Consider the following 15,669-nt stretch of genomic DNA (forward strand, 5'->3'; position numbering starts at 1 on the left):
CCGAGGAGCAGCGCTGCCTCGCACGCTACCTGAGGACTCTTGATCATTCCCCCCACCCATTTGCTTATATAAGCCTCTGCTGTGCATTGTCTGAGAGGACATTGATTGCTGCATCTCAAACCAGCAGAAGAAACACCCAAAGAGCTAATTGCTTGTATCGGCCTCCAGCCGATACAAACTGATCATTGATCAGTTCGCTCCACTCTGGACTAGAGACCCTGGTCCACTTGACTTTGACAGTGAACACCCTGCTCTACTAGACTTACATCTAGCACAAAATAATCCACTGTGAAGATTGGACTTGGAAAGTTACCAGTGCAAACTAGTAAGAGGAGATATCATTCTTACTCCTCCTGTTCCTGCAGGTTCCACCTTGACCACAGCAACCTCTGAAGTGGACATGTATACTCCCTCTCTAAAGGCACTAAGTCCAACATCACTGCCATTGAACCCAACAATTGCAGGTAAGATCAGACTCAAGGTCTTCCTGGCACCAACATCTGATCCTGGCATTTGCGGACTTTATCCACCATCATAAACACTCTGCTCACCTTGGTGTTAAAGAGTGCTCTCAAACACTCAAAGCACTGGGAAAGTTGAAAATGACTCTTGGAAAAATTCACCACCAATCCTAGAGATTCCAGGACTTGTAACACTTTTGCTGTTGGTCATCTCTCTTGTCTTCTGCCTTGACTACGATGAGCTATTCGTTCAAATATAGGTGTACCACAAAATCCTCTCTGTGCAGAAAAGTCATCACTAATACCATCAACTTTGAGAAAATTCTGGGTACCGTGACCAGCCCAAAAGGCAACATCGTTAACTGAAAATGTCAACCTAGGACTGCAAACCACAGAAACCTCTGATCCTCTATCTTGATGGGAATATGGAGGTAGGCTTCTGAAAGGTCCAGAAAAGAAAGAAACTCCCCCTGCCTCAAGGCCAGATTCATCAAGCACTGAGCTTCTATGAGAAAGTGGACACCCTGAGCGCTTTGTTCATTTGCTTGAGATCTAGAATGGACCCGAATGAGCCTTCCTTTTTTGGAACTATGAAATAAATGAGTGGCACTGGTTCCTCTGGAACCAGTCAATGCATCCAGTTTTTGTGACTCAAGGTGGACTGCACCACAATCTTCTTTGCTTCTGAATGTCAAGGGGAAACCAGAAAGATGTTGGAAAGGCACATGGAAAATTCCAGGGCATAACCATCCACCATTCTGACATAATACTCGTCCACTCTTTGTTAAAAAAAAAACCCCAAACAAACCTGCATCTGGCACCTTATTGGGATCACCGAAGAGTGAACCACATGAATTTCATTGTACCACTCTGACCTTCCCTTCTGATTACCCTTTTTGCTTCCTCAAAAGGTGTGTCCCCTAGAGGGAGGATGAGAATACTGGGAAAAATACATTTTGCCTGGGCTATGCTGTCTGAAATCCCAAAAATGGTCCCAGGTAGTGGCCTTATGAGAGCAGCAGGGGAATGTCTGAAGTTTTGATTCCTTCATATCCTTACCAGTTTTTCCAGATCTTCTCCAAACAGCAAACACCCCCTAAAAAGCAAACTGCTTGGACAATGTTTGGACGCTAGGTCAGCTGACCACTGACAACCAGAGAAACCTCCTAATCATCACCACCAAGGCCACATTCTTAGCCGACATTCTGATGAGATCATACATGGTATCTGTCAAAAAAGTAGCCCCTGACTAAACAGGCAACGTCCCTGAGCGACGGTCAAACTTCTTCTATTCCTGAACCTTCAGATGACTGCTGAATCCAATGCAGATGCACTTTTGCCACATAATCACCCAACACTGCATCCTTACTGCAAGAAACGCCCCCGGACACGCCCCCTCCCGCCCCTTTTCAAAAACCCCGGGACTTACGCACGTCCCGGAGCTTTACGCGCGCCGGCGGCCTATGCAAAATAGGCGCGCTGGCGCGCGCCGGCCTTTTAAAATCCGCCCCTCAGGGAATATCTTTGCCTCCTCCAGATCATCTAAACCATAAAGATCTCTTCTCCTTCACTAGAAGCCTGAGATGAAGATCCATCTCCCACGAGACCTGCTCTGACACCCAACACTTCCAAGCTAGACTTTTTCAGACATGGAGCCCTCAACAGGTGACAACTCCAAAAACTGCATCACTGAACCCTGGAAAGGAGATTGTCCTGTGGTTGCTCAGTGCTCCTTCCCAACACAGAAAGAATGAAGCAGCATAAACTCTGGATAAAAAACCTGAATTGGACCTTGAACTCCTGAGAAAACAAAATTCTCATTAGCAGCAGGCCCTTTTAACCCCACTAAGGATGACTTAGGAAGAGAACAGGAAGAATTCAAGCCAGATAAGAGTACAGCTGCACTGAACCCCAAAATGGATGCCATTCCTGCCCAAATCACATCTCCCTCCAGATCACCAGCCACTTTCACTTCCATTCTGGCTTTGGCCATGGGAATCTCTCTGAGAAACAATGGCATCAAGGCCACTCTGCAACCAGCCCCAACAGCCCTCATATCTCTTCCCCTTACTGGCACGCCTGGGGAGAGGGGGGTGGATCGCACTTCCTGCACTGCTGAAATCAGCCCAGGTGAAACAGAATTGGTCTGACATCTGCTTCACTGGCTTACACTTGCTTCTTTCTTTTTTTAAACTTTATCCAAATCTGCCAGTTGAAAGAATTGATCAGAGGTGGGAGGAGACGATATCTCAAGAAGGAAGACATGGAAGATCAATCCAGTTCCCTAATGGGGAAAGAAAATCAGCCAGAGCACAATCAACCCTCTGAAGCTTCAGTTCAACTGAAGATGAGCCGAGAGGCTGACATCCAGAACTCTCATCCAGTATTGCACCTGCTACCATATGCTGCAGACAGAGAATTAATTGGCTGATTTGGTTACTGCACTAAGTATAAAGGCAGGGTGATATACCAAACTGTTTTGTTCTCTACTTCTATCTTCAGGCAGGGGGGAATAAACCCAGGAGTCTGGAATAGTCTGACTGGACAAAAGGAATGAATATTTAAAAAGCGATAAAACTGAAGTACCTTAAAACATTTTGCCTGTTGGCTTTATGGATCAGACAGTCTGATTAAGCTGCTAGCAAATAACAGTTTTCCTTCTTTCTACTTCTAAATAAGCATGGGCCTCAGTCACCAAAAAGTAACTAACTACTTTAAGTCTAAATCACTTAACTACATTGCCAAACACTTAAACAACCAGGTATTTTCATGTAAGTGGGGGTTTTGTGTTGGGATCTATCAGTGATTATGGAAAATAAGGTTGTAAGATGATTCAGTACATTCCGGTAGGAAAGTCAAGAGTAAAAAAAGGTGTTTATGTTGGTATTTCTTAATATATATCAGTCAGTGCTGTTACATTAGCCTTAAAGAAACACATTTAGTGTTATCTTCTTTTAACCTTCACACTTCATGATTTTCTTGTGTGATTTAAAAAAAAAATCTAAGCTGTAAACCACTTTGAATTCCTTTTTAGGGAAGGAAGGTGGTACAGTACATAAACCTAAAATAAATAGAGAAATAGAACATTTTATTGTGTGCTTAAAAAAAAAAATCTTGAGCCAATGCGGAGGGCCCCAAATAGCTGCATTTGGTACCCAAGCCTCATGTTGACTATTGCTGGCCAAGTCTGATCAGTTCATTGTTGCTTTTATACACAAATTTATAGAAAACAAATTACCAACTCCATCTGCTATCATCTGAAAACTGAAGAAGTTGTAGTTTTACAAAATTAATTAACTGTAGACTGTACAAAAAACTTCTAAAACACTGGATTTAGGGTTAACCATCTTTTGCGGTTACTATAGCACTTGAATGGGCTTTGGATAATCGTCAGTCAGTGAATCTGTAAAAACACTTTGAATGTAAAAACTCAGCCCACTCTAGAATGGTAAATGGTCTGTGCTGAAATTTAAAATGAAATGGATAAAGTGTAACAAATATTATTTATATTATAGTCAATTCACTACCTCCTCCTCATCCTCCAATCTTTCAAAGTATTGAGCAAAAATAGTAGAGCTATAGGGTCTAGCTTTTATTTCAAAGCAGTAGCATATAAAACATATATAAAAGCCGATACCTCAGCACATGCTTCAAAAGACCATAGACTGATCAAATTTTGCTAAAAGACAGGAAATTCACAAAATACAGCACACAAAAAATACTGGAATGCATAAAACATAAGGCTACACATATTCAGGATAAAAGAAGGTATTGTAAAATATACAAAATCTGCAAATGAAAGTATTTTCTTAATTTTTCTTATGGCATACAATGAATACATATAGGCTGGCAATTAACATTTGTAAATGCATTATATGAGAAGTATATGGCAGTTATATGTCTTTTACACATTAGCTCCAAAGTTTTAAGACTTTGATTTCTTGACTTCTTTTTTTCCAGAGTTCTCTGGGGCAGAATCCAATTTTCGTTTTTGGGACTACAAAAAAATGTATATATAAAAAATGAATTCAACATTTCATTCCTTTGAACAACTTTCTTCACACAAAAGCAATCTATTTAAAAAAATGTACAACAATCATCATTATAAACCTATATGAAATTTTCTGCATACAATCTGAATGCAATGAAGGCTGTCCCTGCCATCCTCACAAACGTCTATAGTTTTAATGCTTATAGTCATAGCTCAAGTCAAATTGTGATAAATTGTAGACTGGAGTTTGTTAATTTTGCTATTAGTCTAGTAACATTAGTTGAATATTAATGGTTAAATTATTGCTGAATCTGTGCCCATTACACACTGGGGTCACCAGAGACATAACATATAGCATTTGACATTGACTGGTTTTAATGTTAAGGTTTTCAGAAGTGATTAAAAGATAGACATCACTGACACAAACACCACTGGATGCACAGTTACGATGCAATAAGTGTTGAAAAGTAAATATTTAAATTTCTCAACCATTTCCAGTGATGCAAATATCTTTCTAAATGACATAGATGTCTAAAGAAGTTGCAAGTTATAATTATCTTCCTTTACATGCTACTGTACAATTTAACATCTAAGAATGCAGGAATAATGAATTCTACTCTATTAAATGAATATAGTAAGTGCTAGCAAATTTACCGCAGGAGCTTTTGCCCCCCGTTTCTTTTTCTCTGCTCGTTCTTTCTCCTCAATCTCCAGGTTTTCTTTTTCTATCAAAGATATGAGAGTATTGCAGCGTCTCTGGAGCTCCTGACAAAAGTAATAAAGAAATATCAGATTCTGCACTCAGGTCTGCAGCACCAGATGAGACCATGAAGTTATTGAGGGCTTCAGAAAGCCTAAAACAAACCTTCCCGCACTAGTTCCTTACCAAGTAATACAGCTAGGTGTAAGACTTTGTTTGAACAATCTTACTGAACATATCAGTGTGACATAAGCAGAAGACAATGTTTTCCCATGCCATTTAAGCATAATAATATAGTCAAGTAATATATTAACACTTACATATAAAGCACTGTGCACAGCAAACTTGCATAACTCTGTGAAAAGAATTTCAATGTACATATATATATTTATACACATATACGTACACACACACACGTATGCCACACGATAAAAATGCTACTAAATTCTTTCTGGTGATTATGGGATAAGAGTTGTGAAACACAATTTTTCAGTTCCAAACTATATTTTGATTTCTTAATGCAGGGCACTAACCCTAGGTCTAGGAGCAATTTAGGGATGTCCAGGAAGACCTAACTCTTCTCACAGTTACAAAATGTACTACTACTAATAATAATCAGGCCGATACAGTGTCTCTAGCGCCTCTTTTTACCGCAGACCCTCATTTAAATACTGGATCGCGCGCCCAGGAGAGTAGCCTGGGCGCATGTTGGGAGAGTGGGCGCTCGCCTTGGAGCGCCGGTTCTCCCTGCTTCTCCTAGGGCGCGCGTGCCGAGGGCACCAACTTTAAAGGGCCAGTGGCTGAAATCCCTCAAAGGCACCTCCTGAAGACATCATCCCCTTCAGCACCTCGCCAATAGGTCAACTCCTCAGAGAAATGCTTTGCCTCTGTGTGTTCCTGATTCTTGCTGTGTATCATTCCTGAGTTCCTGTCTTCCTGGTTGCATTGGCAGTCTGGTCTGTGTTTGAGTCATTGTCTTCGTGGTCAGTCCTCCCCTCATCTGTCTCCAGTGTCTCGTCCTGCTCATGTGGTCCATCGTCACGCTCATGTGGTCCCTCATCATTCTTCTTCCTCGGATTGGACTTCTGGCTTTCACCTGAGATTGGACCTCAACGCTGCTCGACCTCTACCTGCCACTGACCATTGCCTGAACCATGTGAGTGAGAGAACTCTGCCTGCCTCTAATCACAGCCCAAATCTGTTTGCCTGCTGCCTTCCCTGACCGCTGCATGACATTGATTTCACTCTCTTCTAGTGCTGACCTGCAACATTTCCTACATAACGGATCATCACCACCACCACAGAGGCTTGCGCCAGGTCCAGCTGGCCCCAGCACCCGAAGGCTCAACCTAAGGGAAACATGGGCTGGTATTGGTGAAGCTCCAGTTGAACCTCTGGGCTGGTATTGGTGAAGCTCCAGTTGGGCCTCTGCTTCAACCGGTGCAGGTTTTGCCAACTCTACCTCTGCCTAAGGATCCATGTCCGCAAAATTATATTCGACAGGCTGACCAGGGCTAAGGATACTGTAGTGTTCATGAGGGATTCTTGGTGTATTGCCGTACCTGAGCACTGTAGCTGAAATGACTTAGCTGGGTGAGTGAAACAAATAACGGAAAACTCCTAGATGTAGAAATGTAGGGTGGCTCAGGTAGTAAGTGCTGTGCACTGCCATGTAAAAGGTCATCATGTAGAAAGTCCCTGGTTTGATCGCTGATCCAGGTCTTCTGCTCCCTGAGTCAGCAGGGTCCTGAGATGCTGCATATGAGTTAATAACAATGCTTTGCTCTTCTGAATCCTGCAGCACTTAGACCAAGATATAAAACATTCTAAATGATTTTAGAGAAAAATAACATTTTCAATTAATAAAGGATTCACATTGCTACTTGCCATCTTTCCCTTTCAAAATGCTGCATAGGACTGGCCCAGTGGCAGCTCTGTGCACTGCTGTGTGGAAGACCTGAGTCCAAATCCTGGAACTGGTATTCTGCTCTCTTGGCTGACCACATCTGGGGTTGCTGTGGAATAGTGGCATGCACTGACATTTTCAGTAGGAGATTCAGTAAATGTATCAAATGTTAGTACTCCCCATATTAATCTTGTCTCACTAATTTTCTCTCTACCCCATTATTTGTCCTCTCATTCTGTCCTTTCTCTACCCCACTTCTGTCTCTCTCTTCCCCCAATACTCATTCCCCATCATCCCTGTTATCTTCCCTGCATCCCCTACCCCCACCCCACCCCAGCCTAGGAGAGTGGCTCCCAACCTTTTTCATATCAAGACATACCCAGAGCTGGGTTCACTTCATAATGGCACACCAAAGTTAATATATTTAAATTTTTAGTTCAAGCAATTTTTATTGATGTTGAAAAATCAAATATGCCTTGGGGGGGGGGGGGGGACGGGACGGACGGACGACAGGGTCACTGAATACTAGCAGGCTAGTAGCAGAGAGCAAATAGTTGCCATAGATACCAGATTCCTGCTGACTCCAGGGAAAGGGAACAGAAAGCCCGAGGCTAAGGTCCCTGAAGTGTTAGCTAGCCTCATCCCTCTGCCTCTAAAGCAATTCAAAGTTATTCCCTTTAGCTCAGTGGAAAAAGAAACGTGTTTGCTGTTGACATGGCTGAATCAGCAATACAGAAAGACAAAGACACCTTGGAACAGCCAGCCGAAGCCATTGAATTAAGAAGTGACACAGAGCAAAAAGGGAGAGATGCTGAAGGAGGGGATGAAAGCAATAATTTGAAGAGATTATCTAAGCTAACAGACAAAGCTAAGCAGAGATATGAGGCAAGAAGGCAGAGGCATGAACACAGTATAGAAAGAGAGTGGCATAACATCAAGCAGAAAAAGAAGGTCTCAGAAAGCCTCACCAATCAAGTACCACATAGAGCAGCTGAGGGCTCACATCCAAACCTATTAGCTCATCACAGAAGAGTATGTCGAGTTCTTAACAAGAACTAACACTACAGAAAGCCTTGAAGAAAAAGGGCGCCAACAGAATTTATACCAAATATGCCAGAGAATGGTAATGGATACCATTAACAGTGCAGAAGTAAGCGATTCAATAAGCGAGATCGGCTCTCAGCACTCTCACACCTCTAAGTATGCAACGAGGTCCGTAAGGTCACATGGATCAAGAGGCTCGAACCGTTCGCAGCTCAGCTCAGTCGCCCTCCAAAAGAAAGCAGAGTCTAGAGCAGCCATAGCATGCATACAGTATGCTGAACAAAAAGCAGCCCTTAAAAGAGAAGGGCTCAGAATAGAAGAACAACAGAAGGCTACCGCTGCCGCCGAAGCACGCAGAAAGGCTGAACTAGATATCACCCTGGATATGTTGCAGCAGAAAGAGGACGCAGCGGCCCTCAAAGCCAAAATTAAGGTATTTGATGCGGCCCTGGACCAAGGCGATGGGGGGACCCACTCAGCTCCATGACTCAGCAGGACACTACCCAGCGGATGTTTGAGTATGTCATGGCTCACGCTCCAACCCACGCCAGCGCCAAAGCACCGTTTCCCTCAGAGCAACCCACGCATCATGGGAGAACACACTCCCCCTCACAAATGGCTGACTTCACCAAAGAAATCGGACCTGAAGCGCAAAATGCCACGAATACTGAACGCCATGGCAGTGATCCACCGGCTCTGAATCACACAGATGCATGAAAGTTAACTCATGAGCCAAGCACACGCCCGAAGGAAAACACTTCCGTGCAACCAGGGATCCCAGCGTCCCGTGGGGACTGGGAACGAGAAAGAGCTAAGCAACCACACCCAAGAAGGGCTCCATTTGAGTACCCTGTGCCAAAACAGGTGACAACTGATCAACCACAGCTTGTGCCAATCTACAACAAGAGTGACGTGCACAGTCAACCACAAGACACTCGCCCATGAAGACCTACTATCTTTCAGAAAGAGTATTAAAAAAGAGAAGACCTAGCAAGGTACATGAGCCGCTGAGAATTCATAACCGCAGGGCTTTACGAGATCAACGACCGCCCTGAGAGTTACAGGGCATGGAAATCTGACTTCTAAGATGCCGTGAAGGATATGAGATTGACTCTGAAGGAAGAGATAAACTTGATGGTAAAATGGTAGGGACATGAATCGGTCAAACATAGAAACATAGAAATGATGGCAGAAGAAGACCAAACGGCCCATCCAGTCTGCCCAGCAAGCTTCACACATTTTTTCTCTCATACTTATCTGTTTCTCTTAGCTCTTGGTTCTATTTCCCTTCCACCACCACCACCATTAATGTAGAGAGCAGTGATGGAGCTGCATCCAAGTGAAATATCTAGCTTGATTAGTTAGGGGTAGTAGGGGGTAGTAACCGCCGCAATAAGCAAGCTACACCCATGCTTATTTGTTTTACCCAGACTATGTTATACAGTCCTTATTGGTTGTTTTTCTTCTCCCCTGCTGTTGAAGCAGGGAGCTATGCTGGAAATGCGTGATGTATCAGTCTTCTCCCATGCCGTTGAAGCAGAGAGCCATGCTGGATATGCATCGAAAGTGAAGTATCAGGCACATTTGGTTTGGGGTAGTAACCGCCGTAACAAGCCAGCTACTCCCTGCTTTGTGAGTGCGAATCCTTTTTTCTTCTCCCCTGCCGTTGAAGCTATGCTGGAAATGCGTGATGTATCAGTCTTCTCCCATGCTGTTGAAGCAGAGAGCCATGCTGGATATGCATCGAAAGTGAAGTATCAGACACATTTGGTTTGGGGTAGTAACCGCCGGAACAAGCCAGCTACTCCCCGCTTTGTGAGTGCGAACCCTTTTTTCTTCACCCCTGCCATTGAAGCAGAGAACTATGCTGTATATGCATTGAAAGTGAAGTATCAGGCTTATTTGGTTTGGGGTAGTAACCGCCGTAACAAGCCAGCTACTCCCCTCTTTGTGAGTGTAAATCCTTTTTTCCACATTTCCTCTTGCTGTTGAAGCTTAGAGCGATGTTGGAGTCACAGTAAGCATGTGTATGTTTATTGAATAAGGGTATTGTCTCCAGGCAGTAGCTATCATTCTGGCGAGTCACCCACTCTTCATTGGCGGCCTCTTGACTTTATGGATCCACAGTGTTTATCCCACGCCCCTTTGAAGTCCTTCACAGTTCTGGTCTTCACCACATCCTCCGAAAGGGCATTCCAGGCGTCCACCACCCTCTCCGTGAAGAAATACTTCCTGACATTGGTTCTGAATCTTCCTCCCTGGAGCTTCAAATCGTGACCCCTGGTTCTGCTGATTTTTTTCCTATGGAAAAGGTTTGTCGTTGTCTTTGGATCATTAAAACCTTTCAAGTATCTGAAAGTCTGTATCATATCACCTCTGCTCCTCCTTTCCTCCAGGGTGTACATATTTAGATTCTTCAATCTCTCCTCGTACGTCATGCGATGAAGATCCTCCACCTTCCTGGTCGCCCTTCTCTGTACCGCTTCCATCTTGTCTTTGTCTTTTTGTAGATACGGTCTCCAGAACTGAACACAGTACTCCAGGTGAGGCCTCACCAAAGACCTGTACAAGGGAATAATCACTTCCCTTTTCTTACTCGATATTCCTCTCTCAAACATGTGAAAGGATTAAAAAACGTCTACCCATGTGATCCTTCTACAGCGTTAAAAGAGGTATGGGAGAGACTTGAGCGTTATTATGGGGACCCAGTTGCCATAGAGAATTCATTATTTGAGAAAATGGAAGACTTTCCAGAAATATCCAGTAGGGATAACCGAAAGTTGCAAGAATTGGGAGATCTCCTCCAAGAGGTAGAGAAGGTAAGGCTGAACTAATTTATCCGGGTCTCAACCTTCTGGACACATCACGAGGCACACCATCATAAACAAACTGCCATGTGATATACAAGATAAATGGGCATCTCATGGTGCACGGTACAAAGAAGACCACAAAGGGTACCCACCTTTCCACTTCTTCACAAAGTTCATAAGAGATTTAGCAAACCATAGGAACGACCCTAGCTTCTCATTCGGCACACATAAAATATGCAGAATCAGCCACCGAGTGAGCGAGAGGCCAACCAATAAGCACAGCGGCAACAGGAAGCCCATCTCTGTGCACAAAACGGAAGTGTCACCTGCAGCATCTACATCAGACCAACTTCCCGGTATGGATAGGGCAGAGGATCCAGACCGACAGTGCCCAATACACAAGAAACCTCACCCACTCAGAAAGTGTCGAGGATTCAAAGGGAGACCTTTGAAAGAGCTCAAAGAACTGTTAAAAAAGTACAGAATTTGGAGGAGAGGAGGAAGCGGTTGCAGTGCCTGGAGGCCCTCGGTATCAGTGCTGACTAAGCTAAGAGAAAAACGACCTGACTCCTGACCGAGGTGTGACGAGGCTCGGACCGGGTAGGCAACGCCCCCAGTGACGTCATCGGTACTCGCCCCCAGGAACTGTATAAAATCAAGCCTCAGCAGCGCTGCAATCGAGGAGAGGAGGAAGCGGTTGCAGTGCCTGGAGGCCCTCGGTATCAGTGCTGACTAAGCTAAGAGAAAAACGACCTGACTCCTGACCGAGGTGCGACGAGGCTCGGACCGGGTAGGCGACGCCCCCAGTGACGTCATCGGTACTCGCCCCCAGGAACTGTATAAAATCAAGCCTCAGCAGCGCTGCAATCGAGGAGAGGAGGAAGCGGTTGCAGTGCCTGGAGGCCCTCGGTATCAGTGCTGACTAAGCTAAGAGAAAAACGACCTGACTCCTGACCGAGGTGCAACGAGGCTCGGACCGGGTAGGCGATGCCCCCAGTGACGTCATCGGTACTTGCCCCCAGGAACTGTATAAAATCAAGCCCCAGCGGCGCACAGCCTCCGGCGTGCAGCCAAAGCCGCGCGCCAAAGGGGCGCGCCCCTGGGTAATTTTCTTTTTTCCTCTTTTCTAATATGGGAAGAAACGCAAGTCTAAAAACTACACCTCATCGCCAGTTACTCCAACACAGAGAAGGATTGGACCCATGGACTCCCATTTAATACACATTGGTGAGTCCATTGTTAGGGACAATTTAGAAGTTAGTTCCCTATTGGGAGTTAGCTTAAGTCCCAGGTCCTCGCAACCTCCAGAACAACCACAGGAAGGTATAAATGAAGTGAATGTAATTATAGATCCCTCTGTAATTATCCCCCCAAATATTCCAGAGGGGGAGAATATTGCCGAGGGGAATATAAATTCTATTGTGAATAATATGGAAAACGTGACCACCACTAATATTAGGAAAGTTAAATGTTCAGCTGTGATTTTTGATGCAGTTAATGAAGAGAAAAACACAGAAGTGGAACCAGTGAATGTATCCTTATTAGATTTATGGAAATTGAATGTTAAAATTGACAAGAAATTATCTAGTTCTATTTCCAAAATCCACACTTTCTTGGTTGAGACGAGAGAGAAGTTTGTGGATTTGGAAAGTAGAACAAATAAAATTGAACAAGTGGTGATGAACTTGAATCCATCAGTTAACAATTTGCAAGCTTCAAATTTGGCCTTCATTAAGGATAGCATTATTCAGCATAATAGGATTGAGATATTGGAAAATGAAATTCGCTCTTCCAATCTTAGGTTATTGAATTTTCCTATATCAAGATTAATGTCGCCTTTTGAGTTATATAAGAAATATGCTGTTGAGATACTATCCTTTGATATTGAGAAAATCCCATTGATTTCGAAGATATATTACCTACCTAAAAGGAAAACATTGTCAACACAACCAGGGGGTATAGATATATTGGAAAGTCCGGGAGTCTCGACTTTTTTAGAGGACTCAATGGACAACATTTTATCTAGAGCAACATTGCTTATACAATTTTTCTTAAAACAAGAGAAGGACCAATTTTTTTCTAAATATTTCCAGGTGAAAGATATGAATTTTTGTGGACAAAAAATTCAGGTCTTTCCTGACGTGTCGAGGGCAACCCAGGCACGTAGAAAACAGTTTTTGGTACATAGGCAAGCTGCTCTAGACATAGGGGCAAGTTTTTACTTGAAATTCCCCTGTAAATGTCAGATAATGTTTCAAAATAATAAGTTTATATTTACAGATCCTTTACATTTAGAACGTTTCCTAAGGGATAAGACTCCGATACATGATTGAAATGTGTTGTTTTGGTATTAGGTTGCTAAATAGATATAGGCACGACCAATATGCTTCCTTCTCCCCTCCTAGATGTGGGCTAGATATCCTGAATTGATGAATTTTTTCAAATGGAAGTTATGTTGTATTTTCTTTGGATTTCTTATGTTATTTCGATGTATTTGATTTAATAATTTAATAAAAATTTAAATTAAAAAAAAAAAGTACAGAATTTGCTACCGGTGCTGTTCTTCATTTAACCACATGGCTAAAGACTGTAAAGTAGCCATTAAGTGTTCAGAGTGCAGGAGTGACCAACATGATAGCGCCCTGCACCCTGACGGAGCAAAACTTCACCCTTCAGGAACCTCACACCCTAATTCAAACCACGGCAGGGAGGAAAGGGCAGAACAAACGCCAGAACCTGAAGTGATCCCCAAATGCACACAAGTGTGCGGGAGAAATAGCATCAGGAAATCCTACACAAAAATATGCTTGGCTAGAGTGTATCCTGAAGAGCAACCTGAGAAGGCAGTCAAAATGTATGTCATCATAGATGAGCAGAGCAACAGATCCCTGGCAAGGCCAGAATTATTTGACTTGTTTGATATCCATCACCACTACTCTCCATACAACCTCAAAACCTGCTCAGGGGTTACCCGAGTGACAGGGAGGAGAGCAAGCGGATATGTAATAGAGGCGATAGATGGCAGCAACAAGTCAAACTTGCCCACACTCATCGAGTGCAACCAGATGCCTGACAACAGAGATGAGATTCCTAAGCCAGAAGCCGCTTGGTACCATTCTCATCTAAAGTCCATAATGCATCAGCTCCCACCACTAGATCCGGAAGCAGAAATCCTGCTGTTATTGGGCAGAGACACACCAGCACTAATCAAGGTCCTGGAGATACGTGATGGCCCACCAACCGCTCTCTATGCTTACCGACTCGCCTTGGGATGGGTGATAGTCGGCAAAGTCTGCTTGAATTGAACAAGGAGACCAAGCATTCACGCATACGCTACGAGTGTCTTAGAGGATGGACGTCCTACTCCATTTGAATCATGTCCTAACCATCTAAGCACCAAGGAGATCTTAAGCTGCGAGGAACTGAATCTCAATTCAGCTACCAGTCAGATCACCTCCCCATCAGATGTAGAAGAACATCTAGGGAACTCAGTGTTTCAAGTCGCCAAGGATGACGACAAACCTACTCTCTGTGTAGAAGACAGAGAATTCTTAAGAACTATGAGTAAAGAGTTCTTGATAGAGGAACCAAATAGCTGGGTAGCTCCTCTACCATTCGGGATACCCAGACCTCGACTCCCTAACAACAGAGAACAAGCACTCTCACTACTTATGTCACTGTGGAGAACTCTGGAAAGGAAACCAGAGATGAAACAACACTTCATTAACTTCATGAACGACATGTTGGACAATAGCCACGCAGAGCTATCTCCACCCTTAAGGGATAATGAAGAGTGTCGGTACTTGCCTACCTTTGGTGTGTACCATCAGCAGAAACCAGGCCAGATCCGGATCGTCTTCGATTCCAGTGCGCAGTTTCGCGGAGTCTCATTCAACAATGTGCTTCTCATGGGACCCGACATGATCAATAACTTGTTAGGAGTAGTGATTCGCTTCAGAAAAGAAGCAGTCGCCGTGACAGCCGGCATCCAACAAATGTTCTACTGCTTTGTCGTGCACCAAGACTACAGAAACTACCTAAGATTCCTGTGGTACCGCAATGACATCAGTAAGGAGATTGTGGAATACCAGGTGCGAGTGCACGTCTTCAGTAATAGTCCACCACCTGCAGTAGCCACATATGGGCTCAGAAGGACAGCCCTAGAAGGAGAAAAAGAGTATGGCACAGATGCCAGACCCTTTGTGGAAAGGGACTTCTACGTAGATGACGGACTAAAGTCCTTACCTACTGCAGAGGCAGCAATCGATTTAATAAGGATGACACAAACAATGCTGACAGGCGCCAATCTAAGGCTCCACAAAATAGCCTCCAATAGTTCTGAAGCAATGAGAGCATGTCCTTCAGACAATCATGCCAAAGACTTAAAAGAACTTGGACCTGAGAGTGGACACACCTCCTCTCCAATGAAGCCTTGGACTAAATCGGTACGTAAAGAGAGACGTCTTCACATTCCAAGTCTCGACTCGAGATGTATTTATTTATTTATTTATTTAGGGTTTTTATATACCGAGAGATGAACCGTATGCTCGTCGAGGTATCCTGTCCATAGTCAACAGCCTGTATGATCCACTGGGATTTGTGGCTCCAGTCACAATACAAGGAAAAGCCTTGTTAAGAGAACTCTCATCAAGTACCACCGAGTGGGACACCCCACTGCCTCAAGCAATGGAAACAGAATGGGAAAAATGGAAGAGCTCCCTAAAAGTGCTTGAACAGTTCCACATACCACGCACTTA

General features: G+C 43.9%; 1 protein-coding gene across 2 annotated transcripts in view; it reads right to left on the minus strand.

The window, feature by feature from the left end:
- Window positions 1-4,032: 4,032 nt before the first annotated feature.
- The window catches only part of SMARCA1 (SWI/SNF related, matrix associated, actin dependent regulator of chromatin, subfamily a, member 1), an 856,940-nt gene continuing 845,303 nt past the window's right edge, over window positions 4,033-15,669 (minus strand). For both annotated transcript variants that reach the window (XM_029607880.1, XM_029607879.1), the window contains exons 24-25: window positions 5,107-5,217; window positions 4,033-4,458 (exon numbers count right to left, since the gene is read on the minus strand). In XM_029607880.1, coding sequence (XP_029463740.1) covers window positions 4,387-4,458; window positions 5,107-5,217 — 183 coding nt within the window. In that variant the 3' untranslated portion in view covers window positions 4,033-4,386. The remainder of the gene's footprint in view (window positions 4,459-5,106; window positions 5,218-15,669) is intronic.

This window comes from Rhinatrema bivittatum, chromosome 6 (assembly GCF_901001135.1).
Source record: "Rhinatrema bivittatum chromosome 6, aRhiBiv1.1, whole genome shotgun sequence".
Lineage (NCBI taxonomy): Eukaryota > Metazoa > Chordata > Amphibia > Gymnophiona > Rhinatrematidae > Rhinatrema > Rhinatrema bivittatum.